Consider the following 20546-nt stretch of genomic DNA (forward strand, 5'->3'; position numbering starts at 1 on the left):
TAATCAATATCACGCCTGAGGACCTGAGCTGCTCCCGTAGGTCAGAACCCCTTTACTTTAGGTGGCCGGAGGGACGCTGCCATGATCTTGCTCCTGACGGGCCTGTCATGGAAGATCTGGCTCACGGGGTGCGTCATCTGCCCCCTTTGCCAGGAAGGAACGCGCCTGTGGGGCTCGGAGACCGGCTGGCACCGCAACCCCAGGCAGGAGAGGTGAGGGCACAGCAGGTGAGCTCGGGGAGGCCGGGAGACTTCGTCACGGGCTAAGGAGCAACGCTTGGTCAGAAGGAGAGCTCTGCGGCTTAAAGCCCGCGTCTCCGTGCGGGCGGCTCTCCACATGTGCCCCAGGAAAGCCCCTGCTGTCACACCCCCAGCGGCCCCCTCCTTGACCTTCTGATCGCGCTCAATGACCGCCCTCCGGTCCATAAGGTACCAAGGCAGGAGTTACCCTTGCTTCCTCTTTGCCTTCAAAAGTCCTTCACACCCCACCAGCTACAATGCACCCTAAATCCTCCCCCTTCTCTCCACCAGCACCATCGCCACCAGGGCATCTCTCGCTCCCTGGTGTGTCTCCCTAATTCCCCTCTGGCCCTCCAGCCTTCCCCCATGCAGCGGCCAGAGAGGCCTTTGTAACATGCAAATCGGACGCGGTCATCCCACACCCACATCCGACTGGTCCATCTTACTGCCCTCCATGGGTTCCCATCGAGCTGGGAATAAAACTTAAGTCTTTACCACGGCTAAAGACCCTGATGTGATCCTGGCAAGTTCCTTTGGTCTCTTTTTCTTTTTCTTTTTTCTTTTTTTTTTTTTTAATATATTTTATTGATATTTCACAGAGAGGAAGGGAGAGGGATAGAGAGCTAGAAACATCGATGAGAGAGAAACATCGATCAGCTGCCTCCTGCACACCTCCCACTGAGGATGTGCCCGCAACCAAGGTACATGCCCTTGACCGGAATCGAACCCGGGACCTTTCAGTCCGCAGGCCGACACTCTATCCACTGAGCCAAACCGGTTTCGGCTGGTCTCTTTTTCTTAAATTCTGGCCACTGACCTGCTGCTCCTGCAGGCAAAGCCCATCAGCACCTCCATTCGAATCTCACACCGAAACCCACCTCCATCATCACCATGCCACACTGTTTGTCTCTAATAGACACACGCTGTTATTTATTTGTTACCTTCACTGTGGTTTACTTGTTACTGTCTTCCTTCCTCTAACAGAATGTCAACCTCCGTGAGAGGAGGGACTTGGGTCTGTGTGTCACCACTGATTCGCCAGAGTCCAGGACAGCACTGAGCATGTGACAGGGTAGTATCTGCTGGAGGAGTGCATGGCTGGCACCAGGAAATCTGTGGTGATACCTATCATGTTAAAAGCATCAGCAATGGCCCAGCTGGCGTGGCTGAGCATCCACCTAGGAACCAGGAGGTCACGGTTCAATTCCCGGTCAGGGCACATGCCCGGGTTGCGGGCTCCATCCCCAGTGGGGAGGGGGCCGGAGGCAGCCGATCCATGATTCTCTTTCATCATTGATGTTTCTATCTCTCCCTCCCTCTCCCTCCCTCTCTCTCCCTCTAAAATCAAGAAAAACATATCTAAAAGGTAAACATACCAATATTATCTCACTTCAACTGTTTCCATTTGCGGCTTAATACATCCTTTCACAAACAGGCCTGTATCCCATTTCACCGACCCTGGGTCTTTAGACTCTACACGCCTTTGCATGCAATGGGTTCCTGCGTGACACACAGCACACTCCTTTCGGAGGTCCCTGATGTATACCCGCCAGACAAGCTATTACAGCTGCAAAGGGGAGTCCCACCAATGTTTCCTTTCCAACATGATTAACCTTGACTTTACAAGTGACAGAAACTTGTCAATTTAGGTCCATGTGATCATGGGGACAAATAATGTGGTTTAGCATAATGCACATCAAACGCCCGGGGAGCTCATGACAGGTACCGGAGGCCACGAAGCCCGAGGACCCCTTTGACAGGCCCATGTCCACGGTCAATCTGAGCCTCCTTGTTAGCACGCCGTTTGGTGCTTCCTGCGACCACTGAAAAGCAAAAACGTGACCTAAAAATACCTCCCGAACACAACCTGCGGGGGGTGTGGTTTTCTTTCTACATACATCATGAGTAAAATTAAATTTAATTAATTGTCAACCTTCATTCGACAGCAATAAATATTTTCAATAATGCTATGACATCTAAAAAGGCTTATCTCTATAAGAAACATTTACGTACAAAATACTGGGCAGAGGGGGCAAAAGAAAGTGGTTTGTTTTAGCCCTTCTCTGTACTGGAAGATCCTAGAAATTCTCTAAGTGCATCAGCTCAGATAGACATCTTCCGAGCCTTTTCTAAGTATGCCGTCCAACACTTCTTCCTTTTGTTATCTGTCTCTGTGGGTATTAAGTAAATTCACCACAGGACAATTTAAAATGATGGGAAAAGAAATAAATCACAAATTCTGGGTGAAAGGAAGAGCATATTAGGCTACTTGGTACTTTGCTAGTTAAGCCTCTATTTTTACAGATAATAAAAATGAGGGCTGCTTGAGCGTGTCAAATCACGAGATGTTGGTGAAATTAAAACTTTAAGCTTGTTGTGGCAAGAAACCGTGACGTTTTAGTCTCTTTTAAGGACTGATTAAAACTTGGCTGTGCCCTGGTACGGTGGCTCAGTTGATTAGAGCGTCATCCACATACACCAAGGCTGTGGGTTCGATCCTGGGTCAGGACACACACAAGAATCAACCAATGAATGTATAAATGAGTGGAACAACAAATAGCGCACGCTCTCTCTCTCCCCCCCCCCCACCTTCCTCTCTCTAAAATAAATTAAAAAATAAAACATGAAAAGCTTGGCTCTTCGTAAGGCTACTGTCTACAAAAGCAGCCTTGCTTCTGTGAAAAGCTCCCGCAAACAGCAAAATATCACCAAATCAATACTCTTCTTCTCACTCCTTATTTGCCTTTCTTCCTTTCTTCCCCTCTCTCTTTTTTATTTCTCTGTTTTGCTTTTAAGATCAGAGAGTGTGAGTTGTATGGCATCAGGTTCAACCCCAAACGATAAAAACCCACAGGCTCCTTCCTCCCCACCCGCGCCCCGTCTCGGGCGTAAATATTTCATGGTGTGACCATCACTCACTCGGTGCTTGCACTGTCTGATCCAGCCTCTGTTTCTGGCTGTGGCATACCCTGGAGGATAGTGCTTTTTCCCGTCCGCTGCTCGGTCGCATAAAACCCTTGCCTCTCAAAGGTACTTCCAAGTTCAATAATTTATTAAACACCGCGCTGGGGCCAGCAAGCACTCGCCGAGATGCATAACTAAAGACTACGGGGCACTATTAGAGAGTGTCGTTGATTAAAAAGGTCGACATTAGAGAAAATGACAGCGTTGTTACTTATACAAGAGAGGCAGACTCAGGACAATGGATGCTACTCCCCCCCCCGCCACGGCCCCCGCACCGCTAAAGGGCAAGAGCGCTAACATACATGGAAGTGCCTGGTTGCAGGTAACAGTCATTAAGCAAACACACGGTGAACAGGCTCTCTACAGAAGTCTAAAATCAGAACTCAGGTCCCAGGTTTCCCCTTCCTCACTAGACCCACCCCACTTCTCCTCTTTCTAAATGCAATGTAGAACTGTACCATGTCAGTAAAATACTGCTGAAGCTGCAGTGTAATGATGACATTTACACCTTAACGATAGGACTCCCAAAGTCTACTCATCATTATTCTGCCCTCCTCCCGATCTCTGAGCGATAGGCTGGGAAGACACTGAGAGAGAATCACATATCCGTAACACGTATAAAAGCGAAGTAATAAAAACTTGAGTGGCATACTCTGATCAGCAAGTATTTGTTGGACTCAGGTTCACCAGGAGCCGTAGTAGATACTTAAGAGACTGAAACATCACCTGGTGTTCACAGGCTACAACATGCGGATGACCACGTACGTGCACACTGAGTGTCTAGAGCAGGGGTGGGCAAACTTTTTGACTCGAGGGCCACAATGGGTTCTTAAACTGGATCGGAGGGCCGGAACAAAAGCATGGATGGAGTATTTGTGTGAACTAATATAAATTCAAAGTAAAGGAGCGGAGGGGAGAGCAAGAGAACCCTCCGCTCTTTCGGCTCCGCGGGCTGGATAGAACAGCCGAACGGGCCGGATCCGGCCCGCAGGCCGTAGTTTGCCCACAGCTGGGCTAGAGGAAGTCCCGAAACAGCGTAGAATTCATTGCCATGTTGAGCAGGAGTCTTGGAGGGACTGGGTATTTCAGAGAAGGTCGAAAGAAACCCAGTGGCCAAGGAAGATGTTAAGGAGCAAAGGGTCCCTACATATTAAATTTTCTTTTCTTAATTTGAATTCCAAATAAACTTTAGGAAAAGAAACTCTGAGACTCAAATTAATGATTGACACAACGGGTTAACTCCCACGTAAACATGGCAGATACCAACCAAGCGCTTAGCTCCCTCACAAAACCTAACTGAGATGCCTGTGAAGACGTGGAAACAAAACAACAAACCCACACATCTTCGGGGACAAAGAGAATGAGAGAGAAGATCAGGGCAGATGAAAGACACCCACCCCACACTTGGGAAGACGAAAAGGGAACGAGTGTTCACCAACGTAACGAAGCCGGCTGGCAGGGCAGGGGTTGAGAGAGAACAGGGGAAAACCAATAAGTAGTGAGTGGATTCACACCTCCATCCCCAGAAGGGTCAGGGGTTCTAGCTCCCTCTGAAGGCAGGTGTATTTCAGAAGTGGAGCCGGAGGAAGCAAATATGGTATATTTGGACCATATGGGTTTTACATTTCAATTAGCAGACAGTTCTTTACAATGAAGAACTTGGGAATAAAAACGCACATTTTCAACTTCTTTTGAAAAATGAGAGTATCTGCAAACACATTCGCACACGGCAGCGAAGTTGCCGCCGGCCCCTTTCGGTAGGACGTGTCCCTCCCGTTCCACCACGGGCACCACCAGTCCCTGCTGTCCCTCCTAACCTGAGGCCGAGTTGTAGCTTTCATTCATCTCACCCCTATCATCCCCGGGAGGGAGGCAAAGTTTAAGATTCCCACTGCAAAGAGAGGTGACTGCATGGGGGGGGGGGGGGGAAGGCATCTGTGAAATGTACTTGGAGTCATTTTATTTGGGGGTATCCTGGGAAAAGGCTGAATAATGCAATGAAACAGTAAGATAAGGCAAAGTACACCCCGCACTCAGAAACAGCGGACAAGGGACACCTGGTGTATTTCATCTCTCAGGGAAAAGGCAGCTCTCTGGGATCCGAGCACCCTCACCCTCAGCACTGCCAGATTCATCTCTTCTTAAAGGGTCAAATGCCAAAGACGCAGATTTCAGCTGCATAAGATGAGCGGGGGCAGGGGGAGGGGGAGCGCTGGGGAGGGAGAGAGAAAAGAAGGGGTTGTCCTTTACATCCCTAAACAGGAAAGAAATCATAGAAATCATAACGCTTTATAGGGATAAAGACGGATCAAGTTCTTAATTCATAGACTTATAAAAGCCCTAAAGGCTCTTTCCTTAGATAATATACTTGAGATGTGTGTGTGTGTGTGTGTGTGTGTGTGTGTGTGTGTGTGTGACATGGCCAAGCTTAGCAAACACTTCGGGGGAATTCCTAGAAGTTTCCACACACTGTTTAAATGTGTTCAAATGACTTTTTGAAACACAAAATGATCAGCTATTCTAAGTATCCAGTGACATCAATTTTTTTTTTTTTTTTTTTTTACTGGTTGGAAACAGAGATTTCACTCGGCTGTAAAAGCGACTCTGGGCTGTATACCCATTAGCTAAAAACAACAATGCCACAGGACCTGCTTTGCGATTAACAGCCCTGTCATTTATCCTTTAAATGTCTATCTCCCTAGGTCACCATTTTATTGTAGTTAAACAGCAACCAGTGTGTGACCAAGCGCAGTCGAATGCTCGGGGCACACAAAGAGCGCCCTGTTCTGGTTTCCAGCCCAATGGACTTTCACTCGTGTGAACAAAGGACGAGATCCTGCCGTTCCTCACATTAGAAGGCAAGAAACAGCCAGGGAAGACACAGCCCAGAAAGCCTCGGCTGGGTTCCCTTTACAGATGCAAATGAGAACAAGCGAACTTCTCTTTCGGGAGTTTTTAAACAGTCCTGAGAAAGGCATCAACTTGGAAAGGGTTGTGTTAATCACTTGCAACCCACTAAGGCCACATGGTACATGGCATCTAACCCAGGCGACATGAGAGGGAGGAGGGCCGCCTGCAAACTTGAGGGCCTGAAGCCGGGGAGCCAGGCAAACAGAAATAGCAGTGGAATCAGGCAAGGAACTGGGAGCACGGAATAGACTGGACATTCGAAACCTGAAGTTGTAAAAAGCCCCCAAGCCCTTAAGAAAGGAGATGAAGCCGAACTGGCGTGGCTCAGTGGTTGAGCGTCGACCTATCAACCAGGAGGTCATGGTTCAATTCCCGGTCAGGGCACATGCCCGGGTTGCGGGCTCCATCCCCAGTAGGGGGCGTGCAGGAGGCAGCCGATCCATGATTCTCTCTCATCACTGATGTTTCTTTCACTCTCTCCCTCCCCCTTCTTCTCTGAAATCAATAAAAATATATTTAAGGAAAAAAAAAAAGAGAGATGAAGTTGAATCACTAAGGAAAGAAGCTGTGGCTGCCCCCTGCCCCCCAACACACACACACACACACACACACACACACACACACACACACTGGAAGAGAGGGCGCCCTGACCACATCCTACAGAAAGCCCTTGAGATCCGTCCTGGTTATCAATTTCCTAAATGAGTTATTTTCTGTCCCAGCCTTCTTGCTCATCTATCTCTCCCGTATCTTCCCTATTAATATATCTCCCGTGTCATTCGTTCTTACATAAATTAATGCATTATCTTTTTTTGTAGGTTGTTTCAATTTGTAAGGGTTGAAAGAAGGAAGGGTGAGACGTCTGTTTAAATTTTGACATTAATATTTAGGAACGAGAGAAGGAAATCTCGGGGCTCGGGGTTTATCTGCCTCTTCTGCAACGTGTAGAAACCGCGTATTATCGAGGATTAGGCTTGGCTGCAAGTGACAGAAAATCCAAAATGACAGTGGATTTAACCAGGCTGATAGCACTGGCCCGCACCCTGCCGATCGGAACGCAGCGCTTACATTTCAGGCAGCGGGATGAAAGGACGGGCCTACGCGGAAAGAGGCAAAGGATACACCGGGCTTTCTGTTAGGGAAACCGTAGGATAGGTCTTCCTCCTTAGTCACATGGCCACACCTCGCTGCAGGGGAGGCTGGGAAATGCACTCTGTATTCCAGGCCGCGGTTGCCCTGAAAACTCCAGGACAGAGGCAGCGAGAAGGCATCTGGGAGTTCACGTGCGTCTCTACCACAAGGAGGTTTCCAGGTTTTATAGGAGTAGAAATAGTGATGGTTTCAGGCCAAAAAAAAAAAAAAAAATCCTCATCAAGACCAGTCAGCATGGCTCAGTGGTTGAGCATCGACCTATGAACCAGGAGGTCATAGCTCGATTCCCGGTCAGGGCACATGCCTGGCTTGCAGGCTCCATCCCCAGTGTGGGATGTGCAGGAGGCAGCCAGTCAATGATTCTCTCTCATCATTGATGTTTCTATCTCTCTCTCCCTCTCCTTTCCTCTCTGAAATCAATAAAAATATATATTTTTAAAATTCCTCATCAGAGCCCTGACCGGTGTGGCTCAGTGGATAGAGCGTCGGCCTGCGGACTGAAAGGTCCCAGGTTCGATTCCAGTCAAGGGCATGTACCTTGGTTGCGGGCACATCCCCAGTAGGGGGTGTGCAAGAGGCAGCTGATTGATGTTTCTCTCTCATTGATGTTTCTAACTCTCTATTCCTCTCCCTTCCTCTCTGTAAAAAATCAATAAAATATATATTTTTTTAAAAATTCCTCATCAGAGTAAGAAACTTGCAAACGCTCCAAACAGAAGAGCCACTGAAGTCTATGGATTTGACAATGAAACCTTGGAGCGACTCCCTACCATCCTTGAGGTACACCTCCATGGTCAGGATCAGTCAGTGGAATACCCTCATGGTTTCTCTCCCTCCGGAGTGAGTGCCCTGTTCCTGGGACTCCCACAGGCCCGAGAGGACTCCCCTCTGGGTCGGGTCAACTGCCCACGTTCCTCGGCCCTACAGCCCAATCACCTCCCACCATTAAAAAAGGGAGGCCTTTCACATCCGAGGCGCAGATCTCACATAAAGGACATTGGGTGGGTGCCCAAAGGTGACAGGGATGAGAGCAGAATAAATAAAGAAGAATGTAGAAGCCAGTTGGGGCAGCCTTTCATTATAGCCCTTTCAAGAGCTATTAATCTTGGTCATAGTCAGTCGGCTAAACATAATTACTCCGGCCGGCACATGTGGCGCTCACCAACTAGCAACAGTAAAAGGCCTTTCCTAGGAAAGACGGGGCTCTGGCGTGCCGACAGCCACCTGAACCGGGGTTTGTGGGGTTGCTTTAACACAAGCCCCTCTTCAGTCCTACCCGAGGGTGACACCGGATGGAGCCATCCCTTCAGCGATGCTGTCATGCTACCAGGAAGTTGTAGAAGTACCTGGAGGAGTATTGAAAGCCTACTGGCAGTATTTTACAAGGAGATTTGTCAGTTCCTTTGATGTATAATGAAGGTAAATACAATCTTAAATACACCAGCGTTATTTTTCCCCAAAGTATTTCCTTGTTGAGATGTTTTAATGGAGTGCTGTTTACCTTAATTCGCCACTCATTTTCAGCCTCCCCCTTAAATTCATGGTACCTTTGAACTTGAACAGCGGTTTCGTTTAGAGAGAAAGCCCTGGGCCTGGAATTCTAGATCACAGATCCAGCTCCGTGCCGTCTCGAAGAAGCCAACAAGCTCTCCGGGCTTCCCTGGACCCCAGTCTGACTTAAAAAAGCCATGTGGTTCTTCACCAATGTAACAGCACAAGCGGCATCACCTATATACATGAAAGCCCAGCGACTGAACTGCAGAGTGACCAGAATGACCGGGAACTATGACAGCGCACTGGGGTGGCCAACAGGCCCAATCGGGCCCCGATCAGCACCACCCAACCTCCCGTGGCCCCTCCCCCAGGCCGGCCCCGCCCCCAATCGGGACCCCTCACCCCAACTGGGGGCAGGGTTGGCCGGCCAAACAGCCCGTGTCCCCACCCCACCCCGCCGGCCCCACCCCCAATCGGCCGGACCCCACCTGTGCATGAATTCGTGCACCGGGCCTCTAGTTGGATAATAATGGTAATACTAGTCCAGCTAACCTTGTGAAATGTGTCAAAGGCCCTACCTGGAAGAGGGATCATAAGAGGAGTCACCGCAGGGTTTCCTGAAGCCATGGGGGAACAGGGACCATGGGAGGTTGGCTGTGGGAGCACACTGACCACCAGGGGGCAGCTCCTGTGTTGAGTGTCTGCCCCTGGTGGTCAGTGCACATCATAGCTACCAACTGGTTGTCCGGTCATAACAGTCACTTAGGCTTTTATATATATATATACACTAGAGGTCCGGTGCATGAAATTCGTGCACGGGGGGTGTGTCCCTCAGCCCAGCCTGCACCCTCTCCAATCAGGGACCCCTTGAGGGATGTCCGACTGCCCGTTTAAGTAATCGGGCCTAAACGGGCAGTCGGACATCCCTCTCACAATCCAGGACTGCTGGCTCCCAACTGCTTGCCTGCCTGCCTTCCTGATTGGCCCTAACTGCTTCTGCCTGCCAGCCTGATCACCCCCTAACCACTCCCCTGCCAGCCTGATTGATGCCTAACTGCTCCCCTGCCAGCCTATTTACCCCTAACTGCCCTCCCCTGCAGGCCTGGTCACCCCTAACTGCCCTCCCCTGCAGGCCTGATCACCCACAACTGCCCTCCCTTGCAGGCCTGGTCCCTCCCAACTGCCCTCCCTTGCTGGCCTTCTTGTGTCCGCATGGGAGCAGCCATATTTGACCACATGGGGGCAGCCATCTTGTGTGTTGGAGTGATGGTCAATTTGCGTATTACTTTTTTATTAGATAGGATAGAGGCCTGGTGCATCGGTGGGGCCAGTTGGTTTGCCCTGAAGGGTGCCCCGGATCAGGGTGGGGGTTCCTTTGGAGTGTGGGGCGGCCTAGGCGAGGGGCCTGTGGTGGTTTGCAGGCCGGCCACGACCCCTGGCGACCCAAGCGGAGGCCCTGGTATCTGGGATTTATTTATCTTCTATAATTGAAACTTTGTATCCTTGAGCGGAGGCCAAGGCAGGACAGGGTGTGCGGGAAGCTTGGCTTCCTCCATCGCCACGGGCAACCCTAGCCTCCTGCTCTCTCCAGCTCCGTGGCTGCCACCATTTTTGTTGGGATTTATTTATCTTCTATCATTGAAACTTTGTAGCCTTGAGTGGAGTCCAGGGCCGGCCAGGGTGTGCGGGAAGCTTGGCTTCCTCCATTGCTGGGGAAACTCAAGCCTCCTGCTTGCTCCGTGGCCACAGCCATCTTGGTTGGGTTAATTTGCATACTCGCTCCTATTGGCTGGTGGGCATGGCTTGTGGGTATAGAGAAGGTACGGTTAATTTGCATATTACTCTTTTATTAGATAGGATAGATATATATAAAGTTCATTTATTATATCACAGGAGACATTAAAATAATTGTGGGCGATCTGATATTGTCCCTTGCAAGCCACCTTCCCACCCTGCAGATACACCGCTACTACACAGCTAGGAGAGAAGACTGTGAAAATGACAGCGGGACCATATAATTGTCCATCATTAGCAGTTGCAGGGTGGGGGATAAGTCTTAAAACAAATGATTCCACATGGACAGGAAGGGGCAAGGTTGGTTGCTAAGCTGTAGTACAGAAATCAACTAAAAAAAAAACCTTCAAGGTAATATTTCAACACTACCTACCTACCCTCGAGTTAAAATTCCCAAAAGCAAAAGTGCTTTGGATTCGAATCCCCTTTGACGCCGACATTCTACTTACATGCGTATATGGATGCACCAAATTTTGTTCATCTGCTGATGAACATTTGTGCTGTTTCCACTTTTGGGCTCTTATGAATAATGCTGCTATGGAAAAAAGTCTAACCCTGGAAAAGGTTGTCTCTCTCCTATTACTTCTCCCACCCAAACTTTCTCTCCTAAACAGGTAACTACTGTGGAATCTTTCCAGAGATAATGGATCTTTTTGCAAGCATTTTACACAAATGGAAATCCAAGTATTCTGCACCTTGCTTTTTTAATTTAAGTATATTAAAGATGGTTTCATATTGGCACAGAGAGAATAGTCTCTTCTCAGTCATATCGGGGTAGTTCACCAGCTACATCTCCCTTTATCTTTTAACCTGTCTCCTACTGATGGGCATGTAGGTTATTTCTTATGTTTTGCCACTACAAATAATGCCACCACAAAATTACTGTACATGTATGCCAGTATATTCAGTGCAATAAATGCACATAAGTAGATAGTTGGGTCAAAGGGGACTTAATATAAATCAAATTTTGCTTCCAGGACATTTTAATTAAGATAGGTAAAATATAAAAGATTCCAATCTGACTGTTGCTTGAATAAGAGGCTACAAAATCAGCAGCATCACTAGAAAATGAGCCATCCACTGCATAATAATTTTTGCTAATATCCTTGAATTATAATTCACATAAAATTAAATTCACCCATTTAGAATGCACGATTCAATAGTTTTTAGTGTTAGTATACTCACAGAACTTTGCAATGATCACCACAACCTACACAATCTAAGTTTAGAATTTTGTCCTCATATCGTAGCATTCCATGTCATAGCATTCACTCTCAATCCCCACCTCGCACCATTTCCAGCCCTAGGCGATCACTGATCCGCTTTCTGTCTCCATAGATTTGTCGATTACAGACATTTTCTATAAACGGATTCACACAACATTTTGTATTTTGTGTTTGGCTTTCCCTTGGTATAAAGCTGTGAAGGCTCATCCATATTGCAGTGTGTATCGAAACCTCATTCCTTTTCACTGCAGTGTAATATTCCACTATACAGCTACAGGCCATTGTGATAACCATGCAGCCCTAATGGCCTATTTGGGTTGGTTTCTATTTGGGGGCCGTTATGAATAATTCTGCTATAAACATTTGTGTCCGAGTTTTTGTGTGGACATGCTTCCATTTCTTGTGGGTACATAGCTATGAGTGAGCAAGTGAGTGAACAGACAAAATGTACATGAATTTTTTTTAATGTAAGGGTCACTGGAGGAAAAAAAAAGAAACCAAAACATCAACGCCAAATACATTAACCAGAAAACTCTAATGCCAAATACGTTAACCAGAAAACTCTAATGCCAAATACATTAACCAGAAAACTCTGGTTTGATGGCAGAGTACAAGGTAAGATCTTTAAAACCTTCCAAAATACGACCTTTATTTGATAATAAAAATGAATGTGAAAAGTAAATAAATGTCCATACACATTAGGTCTAAACAAACCCACCGCTGTCACCATCCAAGTAAACAGAAGAAAAGTTCCATTGGTTCCGACCGACGGCCTGCCATGCTCTCCCCTCAGGCCTCCTCCTCAGAACAGTCTCATCTCCCATGCTCTTACGCAACTCCATCAAGTCAACTTGCTCTGAACACGCACTTTGCTCCATGCACCACGACAGACAGAAATTCGTAAAACTTCCGATTCTCAAAAAATTCAGATTCTAGTGGGATACTTGTTGATAATTGTTTGTGGAGATATTAAGATTTAAACCAAGGAAAAGCAAACTGTGTTCTCCACAGGGCCACATAGCAAATATCTCAGGCGTCTAATGAATATTCTCTGTCTTTTTTTTTTCTTTACAATCTTTTAGAAACATAAAAACCATTCTCAGCTCACGGGCCAGAATGGGTATAAAACTATACCCACAGAGAACAATTACATGTTTAACTTTACCAACTACACATGCTGGATAAAATTTAAAATTCAAAAATATGTGTTATAATTGCCTCAATTCAATTCTGAATCTTTTTAAAAAACTATTTGCTTATTTCCAAGACTCTGTTAATACCAATGTTATTTCTTCCCCAGAGGCCTTGGTAATTGGTGAAATAAACTCTTTTTCTGCCTCTAAGTAGCACCTACCCTCAATTCCCCATTGAAGCTACATTCTGCAAATCTAGCTGGAACCTGTTGAATACCAGGTCCTAATAACAACACACACACACACACACACACACACACACACACGCACACACACACAATCTCTTCCTGTACTAATCCCTCTGTACTAGTGCGAATGGTCTAAGCTACATGGTGAATAAACTTCCAAATCTCAGGGGCTCAATACAGCAAACTTTCTTACTGTCCAATGCGGGCCAATGGGAAGCAGAGGTGGGCTCTACTCCACAGTCATTCAAGGATCAGACTCTTGGAGACCCCAATACCTGGAACACAGAGTCCCCAAAGTCACCGTGGCAGGGAAAGAGAAAGCATGCAAGTGGCACACTAGCTCCTAAATGTCTTGACTAGGAATGATACCCAGCACTTCTGCTTCCATTTCTTAGGTCAGAACTAATCATATGATCCCACCTCACTGCAAGGGAAGCTGGGAATTGTAGTCTTTCCAGTGTGCTTAGAAAGAAGAGCAAGAGCTCAGAGTTCTATAGAAAAAGCTGAAGTCGATGCAGGACGCCAGAAGTGACCTCACCAAGGCTGGGCGTGCCTCAAGGATCTCAGTCATACACTAGCATAGGACTACTAAGGTGTGGTATGTAGACCACTCATGCAGAAATAAATCCACGTTCACCATCCTTAGACTCTCCAGGCTGGTAAAGCCAGGTCCCCATAGCACATTCCTGACCTCAGTGCAGCAGAAATGAATAAGGGTTGCTTAGGTGTCTCTGGGATTATGTTATCAGGCTTATCCGATCAACAGTTCCAAGACGAATCAAACTTTAGGTTTATCTACAGCAATATCACACAACGCTACCGACAGCACGTATGCACTGAAACGCATGTCTGAGGACAGGATGAGAAACCAACTGGTAACTGGTCATTTTGACAAAAAAAGACCCTGCGCCCCTTCCTCCAGGACCCCATGCCTCTCCTCCTTTACACCCTCCTCTCCCCTGGAGGACACAGCACGAAAAGACTATCTTCCCTCTGTGTATCCACAATGCGGCACTCAGGACTGTGTACCTAGCCTAAGGTGCTCAACAAACACTTCTTTATTTGAATGAAACAATGAGGGAAGAGACTCAATGGAACTACAGTGGAAGCTGAGTCCGGTTAGGGCATGGCCTCTCCCATAGCAACATTCCGGGGTTAAAAATCTGGGACGGAGAGAGCTGCGTGTTTCCCAGAAGGATCTCGGAGGCATGTGGGGTGGGTAGCCAAGTTGGACTTGGGCTCACAATGCCCCAAGGACACTGACAAATAGCCCAATAATAACCCGTGTGAGTCTCAGAAGTCACTCCTTAGCGCTGCGCCACAAAAGCCAAAGGGAATTATTCATTAGCAAGTGTGAATAACACTGGATGCCACCAGCAGATTGTGTTTGCCTTTGCTGAATTATTCATTAGCATTTGTGAGAAATGTACAACCCAAAGGGTGTGTTAAACCCATCCAGATTGTTCGGCGATGTTTGTTTTCTTTCAAAAAGATTTTATTTAAAAAAAAAAAAAAAAAGAAAAATCACCTCCAAGCTACAGTTCTCACATTTAAGACCAGTTCTAAATCTGGCTAAACAAGTCGGTGAAGAGCAGAACGCCAAGGTAGAAAGGGATATCGGGGACCTTATTTAATATTCATCATCATAATGACAGGCAGTCGACTGAACCAATGCTTGTTTACCTGTCCGCGTCTTGCCTTTTCAGATGCCGCGCGGTCAAAGCCAGTAGGAGCTCTACAATGAGATTCCTATGTGGAGGGAAAGAAAAGGCCTTTGAGTCCTGTCACAGAGCAGATGCAAGTTTAATTACTGCGCGTTAAGCTTTCCGTCTTGTCTAGGTATCCTTGGAAAGCAACTGTAAACAACAGACACTGGGCAATCAGGTGTCAGGGGCTCATTTGATCTGCTCGGAAATGTCACAGATCCCTGCCAGGACCCGAATTGGGAAGGGGAACAAAGAGAGAGAACAGAGGGTGTTGCAGGCAGACCTTGGGGGGCTAGAGAGGGAGGGGGGTGCCTGTTGGCGCTGGGGAGGGCTCCCACTTCCCAGCTCCACCTTCCCAGAGGACGAGCTCCCGCCCTGACAAAGCTCTCTCATCTCACATTTGTTATACATCCCCCCGTGGTCTGCAGAAATCACCGCCACAACCGGGGAGTCCACTGGACAGGTACTGAGCACAATCAAATTACTCGACACTAAAAGGAAACTACCATGGGCGGATTTCTTTTTTTTTTTTAAAGGCAACTGGAGAAATCTGGGAATGAATGCAGAATCTAAATTCAGGTACCAGAGAACATCTCAGCCAGCAGCCTCCAAGAAAACCTAGGCCTAGCTGCATGCCCATCTTTTGAGCTTGCCCCTAATTGAATAAGAAGAATGTTCCATTCTATGAAGCTCAGGGCCTGCAAGGAGCTGTCAAGTGTCCTGCTGTTTCCCTGCTAATGGGAGAGGCATTTGTAGGCGAGTGAGAGGAAGCGGTCCCTGCGTGTACACGATTTGTAATTCTGCAAAGGGCCCGCAGCCTTCCTGAAGGGTGCCCATATCCAGGGCACGCTGATCGCTTCCGCGAGACAACTGGATTTCTCTGCTCGCAGCCAAACCAGACTTCCAGGGGTGCTCTCCGCTGAATTCTTTTACAGGAATTTTCAATGTTATTGACTTAAGTCAAACCCTACCCACTTACCCACTGCTATAATGCTATAACAATTTCCAAATGGAGTGGGGGGGGGAGCGCGCGGGGGGTTCTGAAGCAACCAAGCTCTATTAAACGTGGAGCAAATTAACCCAACTCTCTGAGCTTCGATTTCCACATCTCGAAAAGCAGGGGGGCAATGGCAACGGCGGAGGGCTCCTGGGAGGGTTACAGAGGCTACCCCATGTTAGTTACAGCCAGGATGATCCTACTACAGAACAGGAAAATTAGCATTCACAATGCAATCATTATTTGCCTAGTCACATTATTCCCATGATAATAAATTGCATTAAAAATATTCCTAAAGGTCTCTGCAAGCGTGTCACAATTACTTTATTACCTAACACATCTAGATGAACACAGACGTTCTTTCCTCCCACTTTACTACCTTCAGTGATGAGAAAGCGGCATCAAGCACTTCCTAGGTTGCCAAAGAATTGCTCTATTACCTAAACACCAGCCGGTGAGCGAGGAGGAACAGAAGTTGAGAGTAAATGACCAAAATAAAAGGCAACTGGAATCATCAGAGTGCGGGGCCCCTTCATTTTTTAGTCTCCTGTGGTCTAATCTTCCTTAGGGTCCTTCTAAAAGCCGGGGGCCCGGGAGGAAGGACAGGACCCAAAGGGGACACCTAGTGGTCAGGGAAGTTTCCATGCGGACTACAGTTAAACAGCAAATAAGGGTAACCGAGGTGACTTTACAATCCAAGAAAACCTCTCTTTGCCCGGCGGGTGTGGCTCAGTGGTTGAGCATCCACCTATTAACCAGGAGGTCACAGTTCCATTACCCATCAGGGCACATGCCCAGGTTGCGGGCTCGATGCCCAGGTTGTGGGCTCGATCCCCGGTAGGGGATGTGCAGGAGGCAGCCAATCAGTGATTCTCTCTCATCATTGATGTTTCTATCACTCTCTCCCTCTCCCTTCCTCTCTGAAAGCAATTTTTTGAAAAAAACTTTTAAAAGAAGTTTTACATTTTCATAAAATATTCTATTCACTTAGCAGAGACATAACAAGGGAATATAATTTATTATAAAATTCTTATTTGCAATTTCTGTCTCCATATATGTTTATACGTATGCAACATTCTTCAGGATTATAAAACAGATGTAACTGCTGACATCCAGTCACTGTGTCCAGCTCTTTAAAAAAAAAATACACTGCACACCCACACAGGTAACTACACATGTAACATTCAGCTTTGTGGGCTCAATGACATAAAGTCATTCCAGCTGTCACCACTCCTGTAGAAAAACAATAAGACAGGGAAAACACAGGTTCTGTGCTTCTTGTTAACATTTACCGGGTGATCGTAGGGTTAGAGAGGACACTGCTAAATATTCATGTTGGAACACAAGGCAGGCATATAGTTCTAATTTTGAAAAGGCTATATCTAAAGTACAGAAGAAAGTCAACATAATTATCTTAATTACTTCAAAACAAGTGGCTTCTGGTCCCTGTATTCTTGATCCTTTGTATATCTTCGATGGCTCCCTGAAGATCAAATTTTGTATTTGACCCTCTTTTGTAAAAATATATATATTTTTATTGACTTCAGAGAGGAACGGAGAGGGAGAGACAGATAGAAACAGCAGTGATGAGAGAAAATCATTGATCGGCTGCCCCCCACTGGGGATCAAGCCAGCAACCCGGGCATGTGCCCTGACCGGCAATTGAATCGTGACCTCCTGGTTCATAGGTCAACGCTCAACCCCTGAGCCACGCTGGCCGGCTCCCTCTTTTTGTAAACAAAAAACAAAGGTGTTTTTCATCAGATGCACATATTTCAAAGACAATATTACTATTAGAAGCGCTAAGACATACACAGGAACAAGCGTTGCTATCTCATGCACTTTACAAGGGTTCATTTTATGTTATGTGAATTATACTTCAATTTTTTTAAATGCGGGCAAAAGACATACAATCATACTAATAAAATTAAAAATAAAAGTGGGGGTGGGGAACAGGATCTCCACCATAGCTCTAAGTCTCTCATTCAAAAACCCTGAAAGCACTTTTGAATGACTTGTTCTTCTGAATATGCCTGCCCCTCCCCGCCCCCCTCCAGCCACACACAGACGGGGCATCTCATTTCATCTGTATATTGGACTTTTCCTCTATGAAATGACAGTAAGAGTATTTTTCTTTGGCTGACTCACAGACGTATGAGAATTAAAGGAGAGAGATGCAAAGATGGACAGTAACAAGTGTCAGCAAGGAGGGGAGGCACGGAAACCCTGTGTGCGTGGCTAGTGGGGATGCGAGATGATACAATCGCTTTGGAAAACAGTTGGGCAAATCCTCGGAGAGTTACACAGCGGAACCCTATGACTCAGTCACTCCACTCCTAGGTATATACCCAAGAGAAACGAAGGCATAAGCCTAAACAGAAACTGGTTCACCAATGTTTATCGCAGCATTCTTGATCACAGCCCCCAAAAGGGAAATGACCTAATGTCACCCCGTGATGAATGGGTAAGTAAGATGTGGGACATCCATGGAATGAAATATTGTTCAGCCACAAAGAGAAATGAAGGATGCATATATTCTGCCACATGGATGGATGTTGAAAACATATGGATTATGCTGAATAAAAGAAGTCAGTCATGAGAGACTACCTATTTTGATTCCATTTATATGACGTATCTATAAAAGGCAAATCTATTAGCACGGGGAGTCTATAGGAAGTTGCTCAGGGCCGGGAGGGGGGAGGCGTGAGTGGGGAAGGACAGCTGGTGAGAAGGGCTTTCTCTCAGAGGAGACAGCTCCACAATTAGACTGCAGTGGGGATGATCCCACAACCCGGCAAATATACAACAAAAAATCCCAAATACTGACTTGTATATTTTAAGTGGGTAAACTGTCTTCATGTAAATGATACCTCAATAGAGTTGTTTAAAAAAAAAAAAATAGTCGCCCAGCCAGTGTGGATCAATGGTTGAGTGTCGACCCATGAACCTGGAGATCATGGTTCAATTCCCAGTCATGGCACATGCCCGGGTTGCAGGCTTGACCCCCAGTAGGGGGCGTGCAGGAGGCACCCAATCAATAAATGATTCTCTCTCATCATTAATGTTTCTATCTCTCTCTCCCTCTTCCTTCCTCTCTCTGAGATCAATAAAAACATGTTTAAAATAAATATAAAAACAAACAGAAAGGGGAGCCCCCTCTAGGGCTTCAGGTCTTGGGGTTCTGCCAATACACTGACTGATGGTATAGGGTTGTGATTTAAGTCCCTTCCTGTCCTCAAATCTCTCTTAGGAAACCAGACTCTTTTTTTTTTCCTTCCTCATTCATTCCTTCTACTGTTACTCAAAGCTCCCTGCTCCCTATACATCAGGAGCACAAATGTCAGCCTTCTGCTGGCCTTTTGTGGTTTTTACGCCTGCTGTTATTCTGAGAGGTGAGGGTGTACGCCGCCTCCGGCACCTCTCCTTCGGTCCTCACCAGCCAGAAGGAAGAGCAGGTTTTAGTGCATGTTGACAGGGCAGCTGATAAAAGCAACATAAGCTGTGTCTGCCCTTAGGTGCCTTAACCTCCACCTGGCCCGAAACAGAGACTTCAGAGTCCCCCCGCTGGGGCGCTGGGCTGGGAACTGGAAAGTGATTTGACACCTCCAGGCCTCAACCACACAGATCTCGACCAGCTGACAGTTTGTGGAGTGTCTGTTTTGTTCTGGACACTATAGCAGGTCCTGAAAATACCAGACACGAATGAAACACAGCGCTTGTCTTCAAGGAGCTCGCAGACCGGTCGGTAAAAGGCTAAACAGGCACAGTGAGGTAACGGCCAGGGACGAGGACGAAGCAATCTGAGGTCTGGAGGCTATCCTTGAAAACTAGGTCATCTCCTCATTGCCTGGGGGACGGCTCTCGGACCAGCACAGAAGCCCCACTTTTTTCCGGCAGGGGTATCAGGTGTGATGTGATAGGAATGGGGGAGGGGAGCAGAGGCAGGCCCCAAATAATAAAAGAAACTCAAACAATGGGAACCTCCTAGGCCCTAGGGCAGTGGTCGGCAAACTCATTCGTCCACAGAGCCAAATACCAACAGGACGATTGAAATTTCTTCTGAAAGTCAAATTTTTTAAACTTAAACTTCTTCTAACGCCACTTCTTCAAAATAGACTCGCCCAGCCGTGGTATTGTGTGGAAGAGCCACACTCAAGGGGCCAAAGAGCCGCATGTGGCTCGCGAGCCGCAGTTTGCCGACCACTGCCCTAGGGCAAGGCGGGGGGGTGGGGGGTCTGAACTTTAACATGTGATCAGCAGCAAAGCCACGTGACACTTTTAAAGAGCTTGATGGAGGGGAGACCACAGCTGGAAGGGACGGGAACAGAAAGCCTGGACACAGGCCTGGCATGAAGACGCAAGAAGGAAAGACGTTAGGACAGAGGCCGGACGTGGAGACCAGGTGAAGGAGGAGCAGGAGTGGGGAAGCCCTTCCCCGGCTTCCCGGGGCTCCAGGGCTCCCGGGGAAGTTAGTTCTCTGCTGGAAGGAACGCTCCCGCGAGGCCTCTTCCCTGACAATCCACCCAGAGCGCCTCCTCTCCCGGCTCTGCTTTCCCTCACGGCATCGGAGCTGCCAAAAGGGAGATACTGGTTCCTGTTCCCTCTCCCCCTGCAGGATCTGAGCTCCAGGGAGGCAGGTGCTGCCGGCCGGGTTCCTGGCTGTATCCCGGGACTCGGAACCGG

At 47.4% G+C, this 20546-nt stretch overlaps 1 protein-coding gene across 2 annotated transcripts in view; it reads right to left on the reverse strand.

Annotated features, from left to right (window-relative positions):
• FTO (FTO alpha-ketoglutarate dependent dioxygenase) overlaps positions 1-20546 on the reverse strand; it is a 293160-nt gene that overhangs the window by 245378 nt on the left and 27236 nt on the right. Inside the window, exon 2 of one of the 2 annotated variants that reach the window (XM_080643932.1) lies at positions 14844-14909. The exons of the other annotated variant lie outside the window; for it this stretch is intronic. Coding sequence (XP_080500058.1) covers positions 14844-14909 — 66 coding nt within the window. The remainder of the gene's footprint in view (positions 1-14843; positions 14910-20546) is intronic. 2 annotated transcript variants of the gene reach the window in all.

Source organism: Plecotus auritus (assembly GCF_963455305.1).
Source record: "Plecotus auritus genome assembly, chromosome: 10".
NCBI lineage: Eukaryota > Metazoa > Chordata > Mammalia > Chiroptera > Vespertilionidae > Plecotus > Plecotus auritus.